Here is a 26,526-nt window from a genome sequence, read left to right as displayed (position 1 = left end):
CTTTTGCTATATTGGCTATAACTTGGCTATAAATCCTTAGCTTTCTTGGCTGTATTCAGATCTGAGTTCCATCTCTCTCCTCTACTGTACTGGTCTCAGATAAAGTCTCCCTTCCTATTTTTAACAAGCATCCAGGGCAATTTATTTATTTATTTATTTATTTTAGATTTTATTTATTTATTTATTTATTTATTTATTTATTTGACAGAGAGAGATCACAAGTAGGCAGAGAGGCAGGCAGAGAGAGTGAGAGGGAAGCAGGCTCCCCGCTGAGCAGAGAGCCCGATGCGGGGACTCGATCCCAGGACCCTGAGATCATGACCTGAGCCGAAGGCAGCGGCTTAAACCACTGAGCCACCCAGGCGCCCCAAAGGCAATTTTTTTAAACACCAGCCAGCACCAGAAGCTCAAAAGGGGTAGGGAGGGATTCTTCCCAGAGCCCTCAGAGGGAGCACGGCCTCCCCAACACCTTGAGTTTAGACTTCTGGCGTCCGAAACTGAGAGGATAGATCTCTCTTGCTTTAAGCCGCCTAGTTTGTGGTCCTTTATACGGCAGCCCCAAGACACTACTAGAGAAGGGGAGTCATTTGCCCCGCATCTGAGGCCTACCTTTTGGGAGTAGTTGAGAGCCTTTTCCATCTCAGACATGATGGCATTGATGTCATCGCTTTCGTAAATACCTAGACACAAAGCACACCGTGAGCACGGAGAAGGCGTGTGGATCCCGGCAAGCGTCCACATCTGTACACAGCAGGGTTGTGTGGAGGTGACCTGAGCTGACCAGCCCCACCCCCACGCCATCCGGTGGTGAAGGGGATGGGCAGGTAGAGCGGGGCTCCCAGCAGGGGCCCAGCCAACCTCTCACCCAGAGGAAGGATGAATTCAGAGCGATGGTCCTGCTATTCCAGTGAATAAAAAGACCCACCTTTGTATTATTTGAAGTATCTAGTGTCTGTAGGGAATACTGCCGTCTTATTTGAGAGGGACTGGACTGTAATGACTAAGAAGACAGCTTCTGAAGTTGGCCTGCCTGCATTCAACTCCTGGTTCCACCTCTTACTACCTGTGCGCTTTGGGCTCTTTGGCTCAGCTTTCTCATCTGTAAAATGGGGATGATAGTAACCCACTTCATAGGGTTATCGTGAGGAACGAATAACAATATATGTAACATGTTTGGAACCATGTCTGGCATGTGATAACTGTTCTAGACAGTGTGCTATTATTAGTAATAATCACCAACAATAACTCAAATGTGTATGTCTAGCACTTTCCACGGGAAGAGCTGGGTAACAGGGGCCGTGGAGTTCCAGCCCCAGCTATGCCACTGATTTTATAAGCACAAGTAACTCATGTTCCTGGGAGTCATTTCTTCATTTGTAAATCAGAGAGGGTGGAATGTACTAGTGCGTCCTGAACCTCAGTCTCTGCTGTATCCCAACAACATGGGGGAGCTTCACCATTCCCCCTTACCTGCATACCACCTAAACCATTATCTCCTTTATATATATTTTATCAAGTACTTAAAAGCATATGTATTGACGTATGTCATATTAAAAGCATATGTATTGATGTATGTTAGTTTCGTGTATACAACCTAACGACTGGACTTTTTGCATATCCTGTGAAATGGTCACTATGATGTCTATCTAACACTTTTTTAAAGACTTTTTAAAAAAAGATTTATTTATTTATTTATTTGACAGACAGAGATCACAAGTAGGCAGAGAGGCAGGCAGAGAGAGAGAGAGAGAGAGGAGGAAGCAGGCTCCCCGCCAAGCAGAAAGACCGATTCAGGGCTCGATCCCAGGACCCTGAGATCATGACCCAAGCCAAAGGTACAGGCTTAACCCACTGAGCCACCCAGGTGCCCCTAAGCATCTGATTCTTTTATTTTTTTTATTTTTTATTTTTATTTATTTGACAGAGGTTACAAGTAGGCAGAGGCAGGCAGAGAGAGAGGAAGAGAAGCAGGCTCCCCGCTGAGCAGAGGGCCAGATGCAGGGCTCGATCCCAGGACCCTGGGATCATGACCTGAGCCGAAGGCAGAGGCTTTAACCCACTGAGCCACCCAGGCGCCCCCTAAGCATCTGATTCTTGATTTAAGCTCAGGTCTTGACCTCAGGGTCATGAATTCAAGCCGTGCATTGGGCTCTACTCTGGGCATGAGTCTAGTTAAAAAAAAAAAAGTAAATAAATAAAAATTTGTAAAAATAATAAATGTATTTTAAAAAGAAAAAAGAAAATTCATGTCACTTCTGACAGGAGAGAGTGCCTTTAAAAAAAAAAAGCTTTTATTTATTTTTAAGTAGGCTCTAGGTCCAATGAGGGGCTTGAACTCATGACCCTAAAATCAAGGGTCACATCTCTACTGACTGAGTCCAGGCAGGCCTCCCCATAAAGTTAACCGTTTTTTAAAAAAAGATATATTTATTATTTGAGAGGAGAGAGAGAGAGAGAGTGCAAGGGGAGGTGGAGGAGGGGCAGAGGGAGAGAGAGAACCTCTGTGCACGGCTCAGTCTCACAACCCTGAGATCATGACCTGAGCTGAAACCAAGAGTCAGTTGCATAACTGACTGAGCAACCCAGGTGCCCCAAAGTTAGCACTTTTTAATGAAATGTTAAAATAAGCAAATAACTACTTAGGGGAGAAAAAAAAACCCAAACTTTTTCTCTATTCTCTTAGATTTCTCCAGCTGGGCGGATAAAACCGACAAAGATTAACAAGGGAAAAACATGGGCAGCAGGCATACAGGCAGGAGAAACTCAGTAATTCAGAGGGTATGACTGGAAGTTGGGGCCTATATGGTGTCTTAGCCAAGGACAGCTTGGGGCACCAGGGTGGCTCAGTCGGTTAGGCATCTGCTTTCAGCTCAGGGTCCTGGGATCGAGTCCTACATCGGGCTCCCTGCTCAGTGTGGAGTCTGCTTCTCCCTCTACCCTTCCCCCCTTATTGTGATCTCTCTCACTCTCAAATAAATAAAATCTTAAAAAAAAAACAAAAACCAACCAGGGGCACCTGGGTGGCTCAGTGGGTTAAAGCCTCTGCCTTCGGCTCAGGTCATGAAACCAGGGTCCTGGGATTGAGCCCCACATCGGTCACTCCACTCAGCAGGGAGCCTGCTTCCTCCTCTCTCTCTGCCTGCCTCTCTGCCTACTTGTGATCTCGGTCTGTCAAATAAATAAATAATCTTAAAAAACAAACAAACCCCAAAACAAAAACCAAGGACAGCTCCTTTGTAGGAAAGTGACAGGACAAAGGGAAAGGGGTTAGGCTCTTAGGGGCAGCGGACTATGGGAAGGCAAATATAGGGAGGGAACTGAGGGATGATGGACCTTGTGTTAGTAAGGTTTGAGGTCTCCAGTGCTTCTCCTCCTCCTCCTGGCACAAGAGAGGGAGACACCTAAGATGGAAATTTATGTTCTGCTTTTAGGCAGATGCGGGTGGAAGGAGGGAGGAGAAACGCTTCACTCTTTTCTCAGTTTTCAGCTCAAACTAATCCTTCTGGCACAGTGGCCTATTTTGGGGTGGCATGTTCTGGTTCCCTACAATAATCACAATAAAAGAAATTGTTGCTCTGTGGTCCACGTTCACCTGTCTTGCCAAGCTCCTGCTGTTAACATAACACCTTTTGGGAAGTGCTAAATTAAGGCACACTTAAGGCCCCTCCAGCTGTGACATTCTAAAATATTTTTAAGTCAGGGCACCTGGTCCATAGGGTGAGCTACCCTTGATCTTGGGGTTGTGAGTTCAATCCCCACATTGGGAATAGAGCTTACTTAAAAAATAAATAAATAAAATAATTTAAAGTAGGTTGACTTTTTTTTTCTCTTTTACTTTAAAAAATTGTGGTAAAATATTCTTAACCTAAAATGTACTGTTTGAACCCCCCCCTTTTTTTGAAGATTTATTTATTTACTTTAGAGAGAAAGAGAGAGAGAGCACGAGCAGGAGGGGCAGAGGGGGAGGGAGAGAGAATCTCACGCTGACCCTGTGCTAAGTGTGGAGCCCAAGGCGGGGCTCGATCTGACAACCCTGAGATCAGGACTTGAGCAGGAACCTAGAGTGAGATGTTTAACTGACGGTGCCACCCAGGTGGCCCCCATTTGAACCATGTTTGAAGTGTGCAATTCAGTGCCATTAAGTACGTTCATATCATTGTGGGGCCCTCACCACCACCCGACTCCAGAATGGGAGCTCTGGAGATTTCCAAATGGGGTTTTTCCCATGCCCCCTGTCTGGAACACATCCACAGCCCAGGGTGCTATGTTGGTACCTTCTAGAAGGATGGAGGTTGGGGGGCCTCCCTACCCTCACGCACCTGTGTCTCCAAACCAGTGGAAGCGCCCAGCAGTAGCCTGGGTGACCTCCCGGTAGGCGGCAGCTGTGTCAGTGCGGCTGGCATAGTGGGCCGGGGGCGTGAGGTCCATCTGAGGCTCGCCCACGTAGAAGAGACACACGTTGAGCTGGAGGTCGCAGCCCCCACAGGCCTCAGCCATGTAGGCGCTGAGCAGAGGCTGTGGCGGGAGAGAGGGCAGGAGGGCCCCCGTGGCTGAGGGCTCCTGGAGGGGCTGCTCTCAGGTCCGCGAAGCCTAATTCTCTTTCCTCGGGGCCTGTGGGCTGCCTCGTCTAATATGTGGCGCCGAGGAAAGAAAAGTAACTGGGGTTGGACCACAGTTTCTCTGTCTTAATAGGGCATGGCTGGGGAGTGGCCCCAAGAGCCTGCCAGAAGCATGGACATCTCCCAGGAGCTTGCGAGGAAGGCAGACTCTCAGGTCCCAGGCCAGGCCTTCCAGAACGGGATCTGCTTCTTATTAACACCCCCAGGTAGCTCTTCTGCACATTGACGTCTACTTTGGAGAATCAGGCTGGAGAAATCTATTGCTAGGCAGCCACCGAAGGGAAGATGCAGGGTCGCAAAGGATGCCCAGGACAAGGCCTACTCACCATGTCCTGGTCAGGAATGCCCCCCGTGAAGAGGTAGATGCCCTGGGACTGGTATTTGTCTTTGTCCTTGAAGTCCACTTCCACAGCCTTCCGCAGGGCGCTGAGGACATTCCGGCTTCCCTGACACCGCAGGCTCAGTGCCCACCTGGGAGGCAAGGTGGGCCAGCTGAGGGGGGCCAGCTGAGGGAGCTAACTGAGGGGGGCCAGCTGAGGGAACCAGCTGAGAGGGGCCAGCTGAGGGAGGCCAGCTGAGGAGGCCAGCTGAGGAGGCCAGCTGAGGGAGGCCAGTTAAAGGAGGCCAGCTGAGGAAGGCCAACTGAAGGAGGCCAGCTGAGAGAGGCCAGCTGAGGGGGGCCAGCTGAGGGAGGCCAGCTGAGGAGGCCAGCTGAGGAAGGCCAACTGAAGGAGGCCAGCTGAGGGAGCTAACTGAGGGAGGCCAGCTGAGGAGGCCAGCTGAGGGGGGCCAGCTGAGGGGGGCCAGCTGAGGGAGGCCAGCTGAAGGAGGCCAGCTGAGGAGGCCAGCTGAGGAGGCCAGCTGAGGGAGGCCAGCCCGAGGCCCCAGAGGGGGAGGGTGGGGATTCTGCCAGAGAGAGGAACAGAGCAAATGGCACCACAGAGGCTGCTCTCAGACACAGCAGGAGCAGTCTCAGATGGTCACCCACCTCCAGGCACTTTGTAGGTTTTCATGGCTCACGGCAACCATCTCAGGTCTCCAGCTTTCAATTGTACTTCCAAATCTTAGGAGGGAAGGAAAGAGGATGTGTTCTTAAGGGACAGATATATCCGTGCTACACCCCAGGTCTTTGGGGTCCCTGGGCTTTTAGGGGGACAAAATTCTGATTACACCCCAAAATGTTAGGATGTCACTGGCCTGGGCCAGCCACAAGATTCCCTTGCTAGTCATGATGTGTCCCAGTACATTTACAGTGCGAGCAGAGCTGGGGGTCTCAAGACTCAGAGCCAGGAACAGCTCTGGCCAGATTTCTGACTTCCCCACCCCTCAAAGGAGGGAGTCACTGGCCCATTTTAAATTCCCCTAGAACTGATTTAGCTGCATAACTCTGTTTTTTTCACTCTGTCTATACTATAGTTTTTGTTTTTGTTTTTAAGATTTTACATATTTATTTGAGAGTGAGCACGCACACGAGCCAGAGAAGGCAAAGAGAACAGGGAGAGGGAGAAGCAGATCACTGCTGAGCAGGGAGCCTGATGTGGGGCTCGATCCCAGGACCCTGAGATCACGACCTGAGCTAAAGTCAGATACTTAACTGACTGAGCCACCTAGGTGCCCCTATAGTTTTTAATTAATAATAAAAAAAAAACAACGCTACATCTCATTTCCCTATGAGATAGAATTTAAATCCTTGAGAAGAGGACTGATCCTCTTTGTCAAAGAAAAGGTGTCCCCTCTCTGGCTCAAGATGAATTCAACCACCTGGCCTTCTGGGACTCTGCCCACAGATCCCTCCTCCCCCGCTCCCCACACACCCTCTACTTCTCTCTACTCCCCTCTGCCCCACTGTCTCTGCACATGTTTAAGTCTGTCCATTCTTAAAAATAACTTCCTCTTTCTTCCAGGGTCCATTCCATTAGCCACTTCTCTTTCCCGTGTCCAGACCAGCTCCCTGGAAAAACAATGTCCCACCACCTCCTCAGCTTCTCCTTCCTCTGAAACCCACAGCAGTCAAGCACCTGATAGGTTCTCTGGCAAATATTAACAATGACCTCCTTTCCCCTCTCATGAAAATATCTAACATAGTTGGATAATAAATCTTCTATTACAGTTTGATAAAAATTCAAACAACATCCAGAGGGTAAACATTCCTCCAATTTTATTCCCCAGAAAAAGTTCTGTTAACTTTATGTTCTTTTGGATTAAAAAAATAGAAAGTATAGGGGCGCCTGGGCACTCGGTAGAGCATCACGTCATCACCAGCACTGGGCAGTGTTGTTATTTTGAAACTTTAAAATATTCGGTTACCAAACTAAATTGCAAAAACAAAATTATATTTCGTTGTTTTGTTATCAGTGAACTCTACTGCTAAATTTAGTGGATTCCTTTGTTTTTCCCCTTCTGCTTTGCTTCTGCAGGATCAGACTTTGTTCCTCTCTGAGCTGTGGCTACTTGAACCATCCTCCCCTCGTTTTCCTCCCCCTCTCTGGCTGCTCCTCTCTCCTCTTCAGTGTTTCCCCTCCTCTGCCCACACTCCAGACATCAGAGCCTTGCCAGTTCTGCCTTCAGATGTCTTCTCCTCCCTTCCCGTCTCCACAGGTACGCTTCACACCCTTCTCAACCACATAACCAGAATGCCGGTGGCTCTGAAACTTGTATTTCCTGACAGGAATTCCTCACTGGGCTCCCTACGGCTCTAGAAACTCCTCTTGAAAATCTCCAGTTCTACAGGATGAAAATCAACTTCTTCCAAGATCTGGTCCCTCTGGGACATCTTCTCTTCCCTGTTCTCACGTCCTACAGCCAAATGGTAACTCGTGTTGTGGATTCTAGCTCTCCTACACCTCTCACGTGCATCCCTTCTTCCATCCCCATGGCCGCTCAAGGCTGTTCCCTGCTAGTGCAGACCACTGAGTGGTCCCAATGGCCTCCATCCCTCCAGGGTCACCTCCCTTCAATACATCCTTCACGCTGTGACTGAGCGTTCAAGATCTGATCATGTTATTGCCTTACTTCAAATCCTCTGATGCCTATATGTCCTATAGCATAAAAGCTCACATCCTTCCTCCTCTCTCTCTGCCTGCCTCTCTGCCTAGTTGTGATTTCTGTCAAATTAATAAAATATTAAAAAAAAAAAAGGGTCGCCTGGGTGGCTCAGTGGGTTAAAGCCTCTGCCTTCGGCTCAGGTCATGATCCCAGGGTCCTGGGATCGAGCCCCGCATCGGGCTCTCTGCTCCGTGGGGAGCCTGCTTCCTCCTCTCTCTCTGCCTGCCTCTCTGCCTAGTTGTGATTTCTCTCTGTCAAATTAATAAAATATTTAAAAAAAAAAAAGCTCACATCCTATACACATAAACCCTCCATCATCTGTTTTATTTTGACACATACCATCTCTCTTTCTCACCTACTGAACTCCCTGATGGTCCCCCAAAGTCCCAGAGTCTGTGTCCCATAGCTCCAACACCTCTGTGTCCCCTGTTGCTTCCTTTACCTAAAATGCCTTTCCTCCCCACTGCCTCCATCATTCCATGTGCTAGCTAAACACCTACTCATTTGGCAAGACTCAGTGAAAGGATCACCTCCTTTGTGGAGATTTTTTCTTTCCTTTCTTCCTTTTCCTTTCTTTTTTTTTTTTTTAGATTTTATTTACTTATTTGAGAAAGAGAGAGTGAGCAAGCATGGGTCAGTGGGGGAGGGACAGAGGGAAACAACAGAGGGAGAGAGAGAATCTTAAGCAAGCTCCGCACCCAGTGTGGAGCCCAAGGCAGGGCTCTATCTCATGACCCCGAGATCCTGACCTGAGCCCAAACCAAGAGTCAGATGCCTAACCAGCTGAGCCACCTGGGTGCCCCTGTGAAGACTTTCTGACCTCCCTGTGCTCAGGCAGGATAGTCTGATCCTGCCTTTTGCCTATTTCTGCAGAAAGCAGTTAATAACCCTTATTTCTTAACAGGCCTGTCTCCCTCTAGTAGGCCCTAAGCTCGTTGAGGAGAGGTCCTGTGTGTACTCACTTCCGTATCCCCAGTGCAGTGATTGGCATATGGCAGGCTTCAATAAAAGTTCATTGAATGAATTAATGGATGGGTAAATGAATGAAAACACTGCTGTAAATATTTCTCTAAGCATTGTTTTTTTCTGTAGAATGTGTCAGAAAAAGATGAGACTCTGGTACAGAATAATATTTAATATTAACTGCTAACTTAATAGTTTTAAAATACTCCCTATTTGATATGAAATAGTCTAAAAATGTATAGTCTGGGCTGCACGGTGGCACAGTTGGTGGAGTGTCTGACTCTTGGCTTCAGCTCAGGTCATGATCTTGGGTCATGAGATCAAGCCCCATATCGGGGGTCTGTGCTCAGTGGGGAGTCTGCTTGAGATTCTCTCTCCCTCTCCCTCCATCCCTCCCCACACTCATACTCTCTCTAAAATAAATAAATAAATGTGTTTTTTAAAAGTTTTTAATTATTGATTTGACAGAGAGAGTGAGAGAGAGCACAGCACAGTCTGGGAAGAGAGGCAGAGGGAGAGGGAGAGGGAGAGGGAGAAGCAAACCCCCCACTGAGCAGGGAGCCTGATGTGGAGCTTGATCCCAGGACTCTGGGATCATGACCTGAGCTGAAGGCAGACACTCAACCGACTGAGCTACAAATAAATAAATAAATCTTTTTTATAGATGCCCCAAATAAATAAATCTTATAAAGTGGGTTCCTTTTCTTTCTTCCCTAATTTTGGAAAAGGCATGTCATTAGAATATATAAAACTATATATATTTAAATTATAGGTAACTATATATAAGTTATATATAACTATATATAGTTCAAAATTTAAATATATGATATATAATTATATACAATTTAAATATACAGTTATATATATTTTTTATTTTTCTACAAAATTTATTTAAAATCTGGTAAAAAAAAAAGAACTAAGAAAACTATAGGTGTGTTGCACAGGTATCAGTAATACTTTTTTTTTTTTTTGAGATTTTTATTTATTTATTTGACAGACAGAGCTCACAAGTAGGCAGAGAGGCAGGCAGAGAGAGAGAGGAGGAAGCAGGCTCCCCCCTTGAGCAGAGAGCCCGACGCGGGGCTCGGTCCCAGGACCCTGAGACCATGACCTGAGCCGAAGGCAGAGGCTTTAACCCACTGAGCTACCCAGGCGCCCCAGTAATACATTTTATATAAAATTCTAGCAAACAAAATTCAGCAATCATAATTCCATGACTGACAGATTATTACTGGCTAAATATCACCAAGATCTGAGGTAATAATGCAAGAGGGTTGTGATCACCAATGCCTCACAGAAATCATGAAGATATGGATTAGGTACATTATGATACATTCTTGATACATTCTTATTATAGATATGTGTGGGTATATATACATACACACACATATTATATACATTATTTAATTAAGATTTTATTTTATTTTTTAAAAATATTTTATTTATTTATTTGACAGACAGAGATCACAAGTAGGCAGAGAGGCAGGCAGAGAGAGAGGAGGAAGCAGGCTCCCTGCGGAGCAGAGAGCCCGATGTGGGGCTCCATCCCAGGACCCTGAGATCATGACCCGAGCCGAAGGCAGCGGCTTAATCCACTGAGCCACCCAGGTGCTCCAAGATTTTATTTTTAAGTAATATCTCCATCCAGTGTGGGGCTTGAACTCACAACCCTGAGATCCAGAGTTGCATGCTCCCCTGACTGAGCCAACCAGGTGCCCCTGTTAGATATGATTTTTAAAATATATATTCTATATGCAACATTTTTATTTTAAACATATGTACCAAAGTATTTATATATAAAACATATACTTTAAATATATATAATTTATATATATTTTATAGCAAAACATAAATATATATAGTTATATATATAAATCCATATAATTGCATTTGGAATTGGAATCTTTTTATTTTTTAAGATTTTATTTATTTATTTGACAGACAGACATCACAAGTAGGCAGAGAGGTGGGGGGAAGCAGGCTCCCCGCTGAGCAGAGAGCCCGATGCGGGTGGGGCTCAATCCCAGGACCCTGAGATCATGACCTGAGTGGAAGGCAGAGGCTTTAACCCACTGAGCCACCCAGGAGCCCCTGGAATTGGAATCTTAAATGTTCGACATACTGCGGCTTGCTAGTCCTGAACTGGGACCTAACACTGGGGCATACCCAGGGGCCCTTCTTTTGCTCTTTTGTGTTTATCAGCTCAGAATCCAAATGGGGCAATGGGCTGAGTTACTTTATCTTGGCTGATAGAGCAGCGTGTTTGGGGGCCACTTATCACCTTCGCCCCAGTGGGACTGTCCTGCAGCCATTTAATTATTCAATACCCCAAACAAGATGACTCGAGTCAGATAAACTGATGGCCATCCTGGGATGCTGGGTGCTGGTGAGATGTCATCTAGCTTCCCGTCAGGAACCTCCGCCCAGCGATGGCACGATGGCACGGAGCACACGTGACCCCTACCTCCAGAACCCCCTCCCCCCGGGAGCTAGGAGCTTACGCGATGATGTTGAAGCAGTCTTTGTTGGACAACTGCTCCTCCAGCAGAAGCCGAAGGGAGTGCTGGATATGAATAATGTACATGGAATTGGTCACAGAGATATCCAACAGTATAACCACCCTAAAAAGAAACACAAGCTTTACGAGGAGAACCGAATCTCTCAGATAATGTTTGTTTTGTTCCATTTTACTATTTAAAGTTTTTTCCAGGGGAGTTTTCGCATGCCAGACTCAACAGCTGGCCAAAATCTTCTCTGTGGTGGGAGGTCAATGGGAGTGGGTTTACAGCGGTGGACTAAGGGGGTCGTGGAATCTTCTGTCCCCAGGGGCTTCTAGTGTGGAGTAAAGTCACATGGCGGAGATGGTTTAAGGGCCAGGGGGCTGCCTAGAATGATTTTCACACACACCCTCTGTTTTAAAGTACCAGCATTCACTATTATCATAGGCTGGGGGCTCAGGAGGGGAAACAGAAACAAGGTAAGGAAATGAGATGGGGAATTGGGTGTATCTGGGCCTCTGGGGAAAGAAATGTATCTTTTGGTTTCTTCTCTCTCTTTTAAGATCCCTAGTCCCATCTGGCCTTCTTTTGTACTTCAATTCCCAGCTCCACCCTCCACACTCATTTTGAGACAGCCAGTATGGTTCCATTTATTTAAAAAAATTTTTAAGCGCATGTGCTGCCAAAGTGAGCACGAGACAGCAATTATCAATAGCAGAAGAAAATCCACTGGATTTAGAGTCAGAAGATCTTGGTTCAGGTCCCACTTCCTGTGTGACTTAGGCAAGTCACAAAACCTCTCTGATCCTTGGCCTATTTATGAACTATTCATAATGAGGCTCCTCACAGGGTTGCTTTGAGAATTAAATGGTAGAACAGTATGGTGCTTTGTACGTAGTGATGCATCCAATAAGGTATGGAATGGCCAGGATGCTATGAACGGCTCCAGGTCTTTCTCCCTGCTCAGGATTGAGCACCTCCCCTCACAACAGCACCCTGATTTCCCTTTGAAAAACTCCTCTGCCTCTGTCAGTCCTTTTGATTTGGATGGAACAGACCCCCCGCCCACCAAGATTGAAGGGTGGGCATTTGACATTAGGCAGTTAGAACATCCTACCTCCCAGACCACAGAGAATAGCTCCTAAACAGGTCCTGCCCCAAGCTCTGGGAGCACTAACCTGGTAGAAGGTAAGGGCAAAGCTTAGGTGGCCATCCTGCTAGGAGGAAGGGAAAGCCTGCCTGACAACAGAGCCAACAGTGAAGGAGGCGGAGCTGAGAGATTGAGATACATTCTTGACACGCACGAACCCCTGGATGGAGCCGTGCCTGAAGACAGCTATCAAATCTATTTGATAATTTTCAGTTACCTTCAACCAGACCTCCCTGTTTTGTTTAAGCCAATTGGCATTTAGTTTCGGTTGCTTTTTAACTGAAAGAATCCCGAGTAACACAATGATGACAGTATTGATATTGATGATGGTGGTGGTGACTTTTTCCTCAAGGGTTCTGCTGAGTGATCGTTGATCCTTAATCTAAGGGATGGTTTCTGATGCTACTAAGAGGGAATTCAGGAGTTGGATAAGTGCTTATGTCACACATGGGACTCACAAAGGACAAGAACACTACTTGAGAGAAGGTACCTTTTCTCGCAGACGGTGCCCCAGATTCTTCGGCTGGCCAGGGAGAGCCACTCGATCCGTCTCTCATATGTCCGAAGAGCTCTGCTGAGCTGTTTCTGCAACAGAAACATGGGCCACACAGAGTGAGCAACGGACCAAAGAGGATGGTTGGCTTCTGAGGATGGGGCCATGGGTATCCAGGCAGTATAAATATTCCACTGAGTCCTGGATGAACCTGTCACAAGACCAGGAAGACAATAGTCCACATATTTCATTGCCTGGAATGGGAGAGGAAGTAGATCTTGCCCCCAAAAGATTAGAGACTTCTGTTTGACAGTTCCCTGCCTGGGGAGCAGGTGGAGAATGTTCCAGAGGCACCTGAAGGCAGAGCACAGTCTGTTTATAAGAGGGAGTTTGGTCAATGGCTTGCTGTCTCCACATTCCCTGGCACCTTCCACCTGTCCCCTCTTCCCAAACCCCATACACTGACCAGCTGGACCCATTACTAACCTGGTACTCATAGAGGAAGGGTGGGTCCACGTGAACATTCTTCACTGTCCCGTCATGCCATTCAAATTGTACCATTGCCTTCTGCACTCAGGTGTGGCCAGGATGGGCAGCAGGTGAACAGAGCACATACGGGGAAGAATTATACATTTAATTTGGGCACTGGGCTCTCCAAATCAGATGTGTGAGAGAGAAATGGGCTTCGAGCACATCTGGGGTCAAGTTATGCCTCCCTGGTCATGGCAGCAGAAGGCCTTGGGGACCGTGATCCCAGAATGCACCATTTCTGACAGCAAGCCAGCCTGCCTTCTGGGGAGGGTCTTCCAAACATCAGAGTCTTGATATAAGATACAGTTGGTTTTGGAGTAGTAGAGTCAGGAGACCTTCAAACATACCTTCAAACAAACCAACCTTCAAACAATGGATTCTTAGGTTTGAGAACCTGGATAAAACTTCATGGACACTTGGAAAATCTAATTTTTCATCTTCCACTAAGTTGTCATATCCACCCACTGTCATAACCACCACTCATCAGTCTGTTGCTACTATTATTCATCCCTGTTCTCTTTGGTTCTTCCATCTTTCCATTGAGCTCTCTTCACCTATTATGCCCACCTTCCATTTCTCCATCCTTCTATCCTTTTCTATTCTATTCTGTCATTGATCCTTCCATTTTTTCCCTCTCCATATGTTTATGTTTATGTTTCCTTCCTTCCTTCCACCCAGCCAGCTATCTGGGAAACATTCATTGGCTGCTTGCTTGTACTAGATACTAGGGATACAAGGTTGGAGAAGAAACTTTGTTCTTTTAAAGGCTCCTACTCTAGCAGGGGGTTAGACATGCAATAAGTACACACGTTAACACATTATAGGAGCTAGGACAGAAGTTTGTACCAGGTACAGTGAGGACACAAGGGGAGTGAGTGTGTTCAGAGTGCATGGAGGAAAACCTTCAAGGAGGAGGTGACTTGCTCCCTTATCCCTGATTGCTCCCTCTTGCTCCATCTTCCAAAGGTCAGTTTCAATCTTTGCAAAACAGCCATTAGAGTAGATGTGATTAGAGTTCTAGAAAGTTCTAGAAAGTTCTGGAAAGCTTGCATCCCACTCTCCTTTCCTGAATATTTAAGAAGGGAAAGGTCATAGAGGAGCCCCCTGCAGAAGACCAGAAAGAACTCTGAATTTGAGTTACCTCATGGATAGTTGAAGAGACCGTTTTCTGGAGAATGGGCACAAATTCCTCCACAGGAGAGAATGCATTGGGTGCCAGAACCTGATAAAGGCTTAGCTTTTGGGCTGTAAAAATAAACAGTGGGGGTTTGAGATAACAGCTCTTAAAGCCGCAGAAGGGTTATGCCTTTTCATCAGTCACCTGAGTCCTGGGTTCTGCCCTCTTTGGGGACTTACCTTTTAGGCCATTGATCTTTAGCCATTCTGCAGAAGTCTTGTCCAAGTTTGGGAACTCAATTGTGAGGGGACCCTCATGCTTTGGGGGTTTAGGCAAGAGACCTGTGAGTGGCCCTTTTGCAATCTCTGTGGAAATCTAAATTAAATTTAAAAGCCCTTATTACAAAATCGTATTTTAGAGTTGAGAAGTCCTTAGTCTCCCCAGCCCACCCAGTTCCCCTAAATGGAACATTCGAAAACATGACCTGGTAAATTAAAGGCAATTCTGCTGTCCCCTCCCACCACCCCCATCCCCTTTCCTGGAGGTTGCTGAAATTTCCAGGGTAAGAAGGAGATGTCCCCAGCAACTTGCTTCCTCTTTGATTTGTCTGTCCTCCTGCCCCTTCCCCACCATACCATCAAGATCAGCACTTTGGTGCTGATGGTGGTGGCCTCTCCATGAACTCCAAACACAAGGCTTCGAAGTAAAAAGTAACTCCTACACCAGATCACTTCAGGAGCCCTGGTTCAGCCCAGCCTTCCCTCGCCCACATTTACAAACCGAAAGCCTGAGGTTCTGAGATGTTAAATCGTAACTCATGTTTAAATAAGACACAGAACAGCAATTCCCAAATTTTAGACATTTGAGTACCTCCTTCATGAATTTTTCTGTATCTGAGTACCACTGTGCTATTATTTAAAGTTTTAAAAAATATTTTATTTTTGTTTTTAAAGATTTTATTTATTTATTTGAGAGAGTAAGAGAGAGAGAAAGAATGGGTAGAGAAGCAGAGGGAGAGGGAGAAGCAGACTCTGTGCTGAGTAGGGAACCCAGTGCAGGGCCCGATCCCATGACCCTGAGATCATGATATGAACTGAAATCCAGAGCCAGATGCTCAACTGACTGAGCTACCCAACTGCCCCTAAAGATTTTACTTTTTTTTTTTTTAAGATTTTATTTATTTATTTCACATGGAGAGAGAGATTACAAGTAGACAGAGAGGCAGGCAGAGAGAGGAGGAAGCAGGCTCCCTGCTGAGCAGAGAGACCTACACAGGGCTCGATATCAGGACCCTGAGATCATGACCTGAGCTGAAGGCAGAGGCTTAACCTGCTGTGCCACCCAGGCGCCCCAAAGATTTTACTTTTAAGTATTCTCTACACCTAACGTGGAGCTTGAAGTAAAAAATCCGAGATCAAGAGTTGCATGCTCCACTGACTGAGCCAGCCAGGTACATCTAGAATTCAAAAAAAATAATAAATCAAATATGGAGGCATCTGGCTGGCTCAGTTTGTAGAGCATGTGACTCTTGATCTTGGAGTTGTGAGTTCAAGGCCCATGCTGGGTGTAGAGAATACTTAAAAAAAAAACAAAATCTGTAGGGGTGCTTAGGTGGCTCAGTCGGTTAAGCAACCAGCTCTTGATTTTGGCTCAGGTCATGATCTCAGGGTCATGAGATTAAGCCTCCAGTTGAGCTTTGTGCTGGGTGTGGAGCCTGCTTAAGATTCTTTCCCTTTCCTTCTGCCCCTTCGCCACGCATGCGGGCGCATGCGCACACACACACACACACTCTCTCTCAAATAAATAAATAAATAAATCTTTAAAAATAAATAAATAAATAAAATCTTTTAAAAAATCAACCAAATGTGCAACAGTAAAGCTTAATTGTTAATTTAATTTTAAAAACTGGCTCCCTTTTTTGTACTCAAATAATTTTAGAAAGATGTATTACTACCATAATGAGCTAGTTTGAAATACACAACATTAAAAAAAATTAATCCATGTACCACTTTTTAACTGTCATGCAAACCACGACTGATACATGCATTGCATTGTGGGAAACTCCTGGCTGAGGTTTTGACATCAGAATGACCCCAGGTTCAATTCAAACTTCATTTGTCTCTGTCTCTGGGATCTGAGGCAAATTATTTAGTCCTCTGACTTCAGATTCCTCATCAGTAAAATAGGGGTAATAATACATCTACAGCAGACCGTTGCTGTTATGCTAAAATAAGGCATTTAAAGAATTAGGCGTTGTGCGTCTTTGAATGAGCACTCAGTAAATGAGGGAGCAATTCATTGTCTTGTTATAATATAAACAAATGAAGCACTGGGTGGCAAAGACCATCTTCAAGATGGCCCACTCTGTGCAGCTGAGGTGTTCATCCTTCTCCAAATTGGGGTTAGGGAGGGGACAGGACAGTGGGAGGTGGGCGGGGTGAGACAAGCCTGCTGGCCTTTCTCTGAAATACATTTTTCAGTCAGAAAATCCATCAGGATCCTTTGGCACAGTGGAAGGCCCACCCAGCTGTGGGGTGCAGCGGAGGGCACGGCCTTGCCTTCTCTGTCAGCGCACGGGGGCCTCGGCAGCCGTGCTCTCAGGGAGATGGGTGAGAAAGGAGGATCCAGCAAGGCCAGCTCCAGAATCTTCACCTACACCACCTACCTCCTTCATCATGCTGGTTAGTTCCTCACAGGGGGTCCTGTGGCGCAAGGCTTGGATGTGGCCCAGGAGGCTCTGGGCTTTCTGGATTTCTGCTAGCAGCCGGTCCGTGTCCCAGCTAGTGCAGACCTGGGGGTAGGAGGAGCAATGAGTCTTTAGAGGTCACTTGGCTTCTAGCAGGAAAGGGCAAGCAGCCATGTCATTTCCTAAAGCTGAGTGGGGGATTGGTTACACCCAACTTTATAAACTAGAGTCTGTGTGCTGGATAGAGCTGCAAACTTGGTGTGTTCTATTTCTACAGTATTGCCCTGCAGTGTTATTAAATAACTGAAGGGTTTTCTAACCTTAAAGATACAGAGGGGCACCTGGGTGGCTCAGTGGGTTAAGCCGCTGCCTTCGGCTCAGGTCATGATCTCAGGGTCCTGGGATCGAGCCCCGCATCCGGCTCTCTGCTCAGCAGGGAGCTTGCCGTCCCCCCGCCTGCCTGCTTGTGATCTCTCTCTCTCTCTGTGTGTGTGTCAAATAAATAAATAAATAAAAAGATTAAAAATAAAATACAGATACAGAGAAAACACTCTACACCCACTGGGCTGGCTATGGACATGATTTTAAAAGGACAATAACAAGCCGTGAGGATGGGGAGAACTGGACACTTGCCCACAGCAAGTGGGAAACAGACTGGCAGTTCCTCGAAAAATTAGACACAGAATTACCACATAACCCAGCAGTTCCCCTTGTAGTAGATAACCTCAAAATAATTGAAAATGGGAACTCAGATACTCGTACACTAATGTTCATAGCAGTTCACAACCGCCGAAGAGCGGAGATAACCCGTGTCCATCAGCGGAAGAATGGACACACAGATAGTTGTAGATCTAGAAAATAAACCAGCCATAAAAAGAATGGAGCTCTGAGACCGGCCACAACATAGATGAACCTGAAAACATGATGCTAACATAAAGACGACAGATACAAAAGGTGTATGATTCCATTTATACAAAATATCCAGAATAAGCAAATCCACCGAGACAGGAAGCAGGCGGGTAGTTTCCGGAGGGTGTGGGGGAGGGGACAGGAGGAGTAATGGGCTAATGAGTACAGAATTTTCTTTTGGGGGGATGAACATGTTTTGGAACTGGATAAAAGTGGTGGTTGCACGACACTGTGAATGGACTAAGTGCCGCTAATCGTTCACTTTAAAGTGGGTAACTATGTTATGTGAGTTTCACCTCCGTTTAAAAAAAATGTAAAGTCGGGGCGCCTGGGTGGCTCAGTGGTTTAAGCCGCTGCCTTCGGCTCGGGTCAGGATCTCGGGGTCCTGGGATCGAGTCCCACATTGGGCTCTCTGCTCAGCAGGGAGCCTGCTTCCCTCTCACTCTCTCTGCCTGCCTCTCTGCCTACTTGTGATCTCTGTCTGTCAAGTAAATAAATAAAATCTTAAAAAAAAAAAAAAAAAGTAAAGTCACACAGACCCACAGATCCAGATCTCTGGCTCTTGGACTAGTGGAAGACTCAGGAGCATGGGAGTCACATTCCTCCAGAGCAACGAAGGGGATGGGCTGGGGCTGAGCAGAGGCGTCTCTCTAGATGGGGTGAGGGCTACCTCATCCTCCAGAGCCCCCCGCCCCAAATCAGCTTAAGGTTTTCACTATCCTTCTACTGTTTTCTGGGTTTTTGTTTATATTAAAATTAGACAATGAACTTTGTTGTACTCACAACTTTATCAAGAAAAAGAAATAGAGAAGCCAAGAGGGCCACAGGTTTTTAGATAAAAGATTTCTCGGGGTGCCTGGGTGGCTCAGTGGGTTAAGCCTCTGCCTTCGGCTCAGGTCATGGTCTCAGGGTCCTGGGATCAAGCCCCGCATGGGGGGGGGGGGGGTCTCTGCTCATCAGGGAGCCTGCTTCCTCCTCTCTCTGCCTGCTTCTCTGCCTACTTGTAATCTCCGTCTGTCAAATAAATAAAATCTTTTAAAAAAAAGATTTCTCTTTTTTGATGGTTTATTTATTTTAGAGAGGGAGAGGGAGAACACGCTTGAGTAGGGGGAAGGGCAGAGGGAAAGGGAGAGGGTAAGCAGACTGCTTACCAGCAGGGAGCCCAATGTCGGGCTCCACCCCATGACCCTGAGGTTGTGACCTGAGCTGACACCAAGAGTCAGACTCTTAACCGACTGAGCCACCCAGGCACCCCTAAAATGAAAGATTTCTTAAATCAGCCAGTTTCATTCATTTACCGTACCTTCCTAGCCCTTGTGATCTGTGGCCTCAACAGTCTGGGAAATGGCATAACCAAAAGGGAAGTAATGGAGGAAAAAGTTGTCTGACCTTGGCTCCTGGTGTGAAATGCTAGACTTTGTGACACTTGAACCCTGTGAGATGCAGACATTCATTGGCTTAAGGCTATTCATGGTTACAGGCAAGACACATCCTGCGAGCTGAGCAGGTGGTTGGAATCTCAGTCTGCCAATGACTCCACACACACGTTTGCTGATCGTTACCTCCATCGTGGACACAGGGTGTGTGATGCTATGATTACCTGGGACAAGGACACTAATGGGTGGATTGGTACAGAATCGATGGTTCATTCAGAATTGACTGCAGTGGGTCCTCTGCAGTAGCAGGGATGTGTCTTGGAGGAAGACCAGAGGCAACTGTTTCAGACTCAGCTTTGGTGAGAGCAGAGGTGGGGGGCAGAGCCCATGTCGATGACAGCTGGATAGAGATTCAGGATTCTACCACCGAGGTTTTAAAAGGACTCTAGGCTCCCTGGTGTGCAATCCCCTCATCATGCACGCTCAGCAAAGGATCTGTGACTTCATGCTGTCCTTGTTCTTCTCATATTCAGTTTTACCTGATTATACTTGTGCAAACCCATTGAATATGGCAGCAAGGAGGGAAAGCAAGTACATAGTGTGGTCTCTCCTGGCCCAGGTCCTCCAGGCACAGCCTTGGAGGCAGGCAGGGAGGGAGGAGAGGGGCCATGTGTTGGCAGAAGGGCTTACCTCTGTTTCTGGGCTGTAGCAGTGGTAGTAGCCCCCAAGAGCTTCTGCAAGGTTCTTTAGGACAGCCTGTGGGGATGGTGAAATGGTCAGCATCCTCACTGGGGCAATACTAGTACTCCCATAAGCTTCTCCTTGACTGAACCTCCCAACTGCCCAAAGGAAGAAGCAGGTACAAGATGAGTCATGTTCTGGTCCACAGCTTGGTGGTGGTGGGCTATCCATGCATGGAGGCTTCAAGATGGCCCAGCTAGGCCCCTACGGCCAATCCAAGGGAAATGTTGGGGAATCCCCGGTACTTACAAGAGGGACTTGATTGTTACATTTGTAGGTGATGATGTGGGTGATGAGGCCCCTTCCCATGGTGGACTGTTGGATGTAGTTAGACAGAATTTCAGAAGGCTGATCGGGGCTGGGGAAAAGACAGAAGACGAAAAGAGGGTACCCCAGGTCAGATCACTTTGAGGACATTCCAGAGAAAATGGGAATATCTACCAAACCTAAATGACCACCTGTGTGTCCCAGGTCACTTGTGAAAGATGCGAGGTGGAGTGGACTGCAGGCCTGGTCTGACCTGGATGCCCTGCCCAACACCTGTGGATGGACGACCTGTGAACAAACTCTTTCTCTCAAGCCTGTGTGTAGAGCCCTGCTTGGTGGTCTTTGGTTCTCCAGCCTCCTTAATGTGGTCTGTTACCTACATAGGTAATGAGACCTACCAGCTTCTCATGATGGTCACCAGAGAATTCAGCTCCTTCAGGTTGAAGATCTTCCTCAGGGCTTGTAGCAAATTGCTGCCTCCTTCAGGCTGCAGCTTCTTCACCCAGAGCTTGAGTTCCTGGAGGCTGAGGAGACAAATACCCAATCACAGAGCTCTTCTGAGGTGCCAGGCCCAGGGCAAACATGAGCTCATTTCAGACTAACAATAATTCCTTTTTTTTTTTTTTAAGATTTAATTTACTTATTTCAGAAAGAGAGAGAGAGCGAGCATGAGCAGGGCAGAGGGAAAGGGAGAGCAGACTCCCCATTGAGCAGGGAGCCCGATGTGGGGATCGATCCGCGGACCCTGAGATCATGACCTGAGCCAAAGGCAGATGCTCAACCAACTGAGCCACCCAGGCATCCCAGACTAACGTTAATTCTTGAGAGGAATACCTTTCTTCCAATTTTATAGATGAGGAAACGGAGTTTGGACTTGCCCAAGGTGACACTGTAAGCAACTGGCCAACTCCAGGATTTCAAACCAGGTCGGACTCTAGCGACCCGGCTATCAGAGGTTCTGGGCTAAGCTCCTTCTCTGCACCCTAAGCCACCATACACTCCCCCAAATGCTGAGTTAACCCCCCGACCCTGAGAGGGCTCCTGGAGGAGGCACCTTGACTGGGTGGGCTGGGATACACCCTAGAGCTAAGAGGGAAAGCAACTTCACGCAGCGCTTCCTTGATGAAATACCTCCCACACTACCAGTGAAAGAGCTCTGCTCTTTCCATTTGTCTTTCCTTCTGACAGAAAAAATAAAAGTAAAGATAAAATAAAAATAAAATTAAAAAAAAATCTCAGCTTGTTGCCAGTAAGTCTTTCATTACTACAACCTTTCAGGCTCCCTTCCACACAAAGGGAGAGCAGATCCCAGGCCGACCGTCGTCTCTAGGCTGAAAGGTTTCAAGTTGGAATTTGATATCATTGTTTTAATTGCTTTCATTGTATTTATGTGATGGCTGCATTCTAACTACGGCAAGTGATACGGGCTTCTTGTTATGGTTCTGATCATTTCCTTTAATTATACATGTAGAGTTGATTTTTTTTTTAAAGATTTTATTTATTTGTCAGAGAGAGTGTGCACAAGCAGGCAGAGGCAGAGAGAAGCAGGCTCCCCACGGAGCAAGGAGCCTGATGCGGGACTCAATCCCAGGACCCTAGGATCATGACCCGAGCTGAAGGCAGCAGCTTAACCCACTGAGCCACTCAGGCATCCCTAAGAGTTGATGTTTTAAAACAGTACAGGTGGGGGTGCCTGGGTGGCTCAGTCGGTTGAGCGGCTGACTCTTGATTTCAGCTCAGGTTATGGTCTCGGGGTCCTGGGATCGAGCCCCAGTTCAGGCTCCATGCTCAGCAGAGAGTCTGTCTGCTTGAGAACTCTCTCCCTCTGCCTCCCCTCCACCACTCATGCTCCCTCTCTCTGTCTCTAAAATAAATAAATAAATAAATCTTAAAACAAAACAAAACAAAACAAAAACCACTACAAAACAGTACATGTGGCAGAGATATGACCCAAATGACAAATGGCCTCTAGGAATGACTGAAGTGAGAAGTTCTTGCCTGTGACCTCATGGTGACTCCTAGGTCTGACATTCTGGAGATCGGGGTCTAACAGGAGCAGAAACCACAGCAAAAAAACTGCTTTCCTCACCGAGGACCTGCCACCTGCCAGATCCTTATACCTCACCTCCTGTCCACAGGAGCTGAGTGATGGGTAGGTATCCCTGGCCTCACTCGGGTAAGGAGAGCTCAAGAATGGGTCAAGGCTACCCGGTAACTGTCAGAGCAGGACACAGAGCCAGCATTGTTGGAGCTGGGCCCTTCTCTAGCCAGAAGGGCTCCTCTTTACAGCCAGTGCTGAGCCAGGGGACCTCCATCCCAGAAATGCATACAGGGTTTTTTCCTAGGAATCTACTCTGGGCTTTGGTAGCCAATCTGGGCTCTGCTACTCTGGGCAAGCGCCCTAACCTGAGTCACTGTTTTTTCATAAGCAAAGTGGGGAAAAGAATTCTATTACGTGTGCTGGCATAAGAATTAAATAAGATAGGGGCGCCTGGGTGGCTCAGTGGGTTAAAGCCTCTGCCTTCAGCTCAGGTCATGGTCCCAGGGTCCTGGGATCAAGCCCCGCATCGGGCTCTCTGCTTGGCAGGGAGCCTGCTTCCTCCTCTCTCTCTGCCTGCCTCTCTGCCTAGTTGTGATTTCTCTCTGTCAAAGAAATAAAAATTAAAAAAAAAAAAAAGAATTAAATAAGATAGCACATGAAAAGTGCTTAGCGTGGCACCGAACACCTGGTGGGCAGTTAAGGATATTTTCTTCATGGAAAAGAAATTTTTAGTTACTGGAATAAGTAGAAATTGTTATACATCTTCTCTTTGTCCCCCCATAACTCCCCCCCAAAACCCCACAAACTAGAGACTTCCAAATAAAGGACTAGTTAAATCACAGTACATGTACATAGTGGAATACTATACAGCTGTTAACAAGGAGGCGGATCTGTGTGGACTGAGGGGGAAGACATTCAAATCAAGGGCAAAGGGCAGGAAAGTGTAATGTGTTTCTGTTTCTGTCTCAGTAAAAGAGGATAAAAATACGTACGTACATGACACACTGTGGAAGTAGGGAGAAGAAACAGTTATTGGGAGGTGAGAGAGAGACTCTGCTTACTTGCACTTTCATACCATGTGGATTTTTAAAGATGCATTATTTTCAAAATAACATAACTCTTATTTAGTTGGCTAGAGAAAAACGGCACCTTGCGGTTTTCTTGTGTGTTCATTTTGTGGGTGGCTCGCAAGGGCGGCCACTTTGCTGAAGGTTACGGATCCCTGTTGTTTCCACTTTGTGAGCTGTCTCTTTGTACTCATGCACTGTTGGGGTCTCAGGTCTGTACTGTATTCATTCAAGAAACACACCATCATGGGGGGAGGACAAAGAACAAGCAGACACCCTGGCCGAGGCCGGGAGGTCACTCACGTGGAGGAGCTTACTTCCGCCGGTTCTGGCCAGAGGGCGCTGATGGTGGAGCCAAAGGACAGGACATACAGCTTTTCCTTGTGGCTCAGCTGCTCTTCAATGAGGCTCTGGCAGACAAAGGGACATATTGGTTCCCGGAGGCACAGGTCACGTGGAGCCTGGCTTCCACAGGGAGGAACCGTGGGGACCAGGGTGTCAGCCATGTTGGGACCGGGTTGCTTAGTGGCCCCAAGCCAACATTTGCTTCCTGTCCACTGAGTGTACCCTGGTGACCCACGGTGGCCTGTGTTGTGGGGGTGGGCAGGGAGTCTGTAGCCTGGCAGACTGCCCTTGGAGATTGTGCCCTCACTCTGTCCCAGTGACCAGGGACGGATGTCTTCTGGACCAGCTCCTCAGGGCTGCCACACGCTCGGTCATTGACTAGGAGTGGGGAAGAGCCTCTTAGCTACTCTCTCAGCCTGTGCTGCAGTTGGACCCTTCACAGTGGCATCCAGGAAGGAGTTTGGGGGCCGGGGTTTCTCTCCACAGCACAGGAGGTAGGGATGCCACAGTGGGCACAACGCCAGCCTATGTGATGCATTTGAGCTGCAGCCGATGACTATCCAACGTGACATAGTTCCTCTTCTTCTTCCTGGCTAGGTAGAACTTCATCTGTCCGTCACCAACACGGACCTTGCCCTGGCTAATATGAGACCAAGCCCACCTGGGGGATCTTTAGATCTTTAGAAACTCAGCCCTGAGGACTTGTCACAAAGCACTGTTACCCGACATCTGCTGAGACCAGGAACGGGGGGACAAGTCTGGATGACTCGCCCAGGCTGAGCCCTATGAATGGTCTGAATGATTGCATCCAGAGCTCTAGGCGTTCCCATAAGAAAAGAGACACCCTACATCAGTGCACAGAGGTTACAGGGGTTTTCCTTTCTGAGCACTTAATTTGCACGAACTCCTTCCATCCTATGGCAGCCCTGGCAGGTGGCAGGTGGCAGGTGGCCACTGTTGTTACCTGCATTTTACAAATGAGGTAACGGAGGCACAGAGAGATTAGGCAGCAGGGTCACAGCCCAGAAGTGGTAGAGGTGGCTGGGACTTGAGGCCAGTCATCTGCCTCCAGCTTTCTTGGCTTCTTTGTTGTGGACATGCCAAGGAAAACAAAACAGGCCTTGGGTCCAGAAACGGCCAGGAGGCCAATGCCAGGCTGTGCTGGAAACAGTCCTCTTTCCGGGAGCTGGGGATTCTTGTGACAAAGTCTAGTTAGTAGGGACTGTTGTGGTGAGAATACTAGAAGCTCACACAGGAACTGAAAATGAACTTGACATATTTCCTTAACGGTAAGTGCTAATTAAGTGTGAACCATTCTTTGCAAAACACCCCATTTTGCAGTTTCTAGAAACAAAGCTGGTCCACAAAGCTCACAAAGGGGAGGGTGTGTGTATGTGAGGGGTGTGTGTGTGTGTGTGTGTGTTCCAGGTACTTCTCTGCCTAGAAACTTACCAAGAAGTCATTTTGGAACTCCTCTTTCTGAGAGCCACTGCTGACGGCTGACACATCAATGACAATGCCAACTCTGGCCCCCCTGATGAGGCCAAATACCTAAAACCAAAGAGGGCAGTGGGAGCAACCAGCACAGCCCTGCGCTTCCCTTAAACCCTCTCATGGGGCAGTTCTGTGTGATGTGGAAGTTGGGACACACCCCTGACCTCAAAAATCAGCAGAAGGCAGGCCCATTTTACAGAGGGAAAAGCAAAACCCGATGTCCTGATCAGTTCTGGGCATTACCTGCTCCTAAAACCTATTCTTTTTTTTGTTTTTTTTAAGATTTTATTTATTTACTAGAGATCACAAGGAGGCAGAGAGGCAGGCAGAGAGAGAGAGGGGCTGAGCAGAGAGCCCGATGTGGGCCTTGATCCCAGGACCCTGGGATCACGGCCTGAGCCTAAGGCAGAGGCTTAACCCACTGAGCCACCCAGGCGCCCCACTAAAACCTATTCTTTACAAGTTTTTTTTTTCCCCTTAATATTTACAGTCCACCCTTATAAAGCCACGTCCATTAAAGAAAATTCAGAGACCACAGGAAAGCATCCTTCATAAGACAAAGTTCACTGTCTAATTACATCAGCTGATTTTATTCCATTTCCTCTATCTCCTTATTTATTTTCCACCCACTCTACCAATCAAAGGCAGATGTGTCAAGCTTGCCGGCTGCCATGGTATTTCTGTGAGTTTCTAATTCCGTGTCTAACAGCGAGCACGTCCTCCATGCCGACACGATCTCCCTCTGCCAAGGACTGTTCATCCTCCTACAGCTGCATCGTGAACTGGGATTTGCAGCGACGGATGGTTCTCTAGGGGCTGTGGGTTCCATCTGATGCTTTTGGCCTTAAATCCCACTTTACTGCATGCCCAGTTTTCCTGCTCAATTCATTTCTTTATGCTCACAGAGGGGTATTTTATCTCTCTCACACCTCAACATTCCCAATATAGGCTCCCTCCACAGGTGATCTTGCCTCCAATTTCACTGAGAAACAAGCCAGAGTTTTGTTTTTTAAATCTTTTCAGGCAGAATCTATTAACCTGCCTGTCTCTTTGCTCACACACTTGGCCTTTCCCCTCTGTTAACAATGTATCTATAGTAACTCCTGAAGCTCTAAGGCTAACCCTTTGACTCCCATTACTGGCTTTTCTCTTGCCAAACAGGGACTTTGCTACTGTAATCATCT

General features: G+C 47.2%; 1 protein-coding gene across 1 annotated transcript in view; it reads right to left on the bottom strand.

Annotated features, from left to right (window-relative positions):
* VWA3A (von Willebrand factor A domain containing 3A) overlaps positions 1 to 26,526 on the bottom strand; it is a 76,798-nt gene that overhangs the window by 15,687 nt on the left and 34,585 nt on the right. Inside the window, exons 8-22 of the mRNA XM_045993203.1 lie at positions 25,301 to 25,399; positions 23,807 to 23,913; positions 20,794 to 20,919; positions 20,378 to 20,486; positions 20,078 to 20,143; positions 17,082 to 17,207; positions 14,656 to 14,791; positions 14,441 to 14,544; positions 13,255 to 13,335; positions 12,766 to 12,860; positions 11,129 to 11,248; positions 5,608 to 5,682; positions 4,946 to 5,090; positions 4,320 to 4,515; positions 610 to 680 (exon numbers count right to left, since the gene is read on the bottom strand). Coding sequence (XP_045849159.1) covers positions 610 to 680; positions 4,320 to 4,515; positions 4,946 to 5,090; positions 5,608 to 5,682; positions 11,129 to 11,248; positions 12,766 to 12,860; positions 13,255 to 13,335; positions 14,441 to 14,544; positions 14,656 to 14,791; positions 17,082 to 17,207; positions 20,078 to 20,143; positions 20,378 to 20,486; positions 20,794 to 20,919; positions 23,807 to 23,913; positions 25,301 to 25,399 — 1,656 coding nt within the window. The remainder of the gene's footprint in view (positions 1 to 609; positions 681 to 4,319; positions 4,516 to 4,945; positions 5,091 to 5,607; positions 5,683 to 11,128; positions 11,249 to 12,765; positions 12,861 to 13,254; positions 13,336 to 14,440; positions 14,545 to 14,655; positions 14,792 to 17,081; positions 17,208 to 20,077; positions 20,144 to 20,377; positions 20,487 to 20,793; positions 20,920 to 23,806; positions 23,914 to 25,300; positions 25,400 to 26,526) is intronic.

This window comes from Meles meles, chromosome 21 (genome assembly GCF_922984935.1).
Source record: "Meles meles chromosome 21, mMelMel3.1 paternal haplotype, whole genome shotgun sequence".
Classification (NCBI taxonomy): domain Eukaryota; kingdom Metazoa; phylum Chordata; class Mammalia; order Carnivora; family Mustelidae; genus Meles; species Meles meles.
Note: the sequence above shows the minus strand (reverse complement) of the source record. Positions and strands in the feature narration are given on the sequence as shown.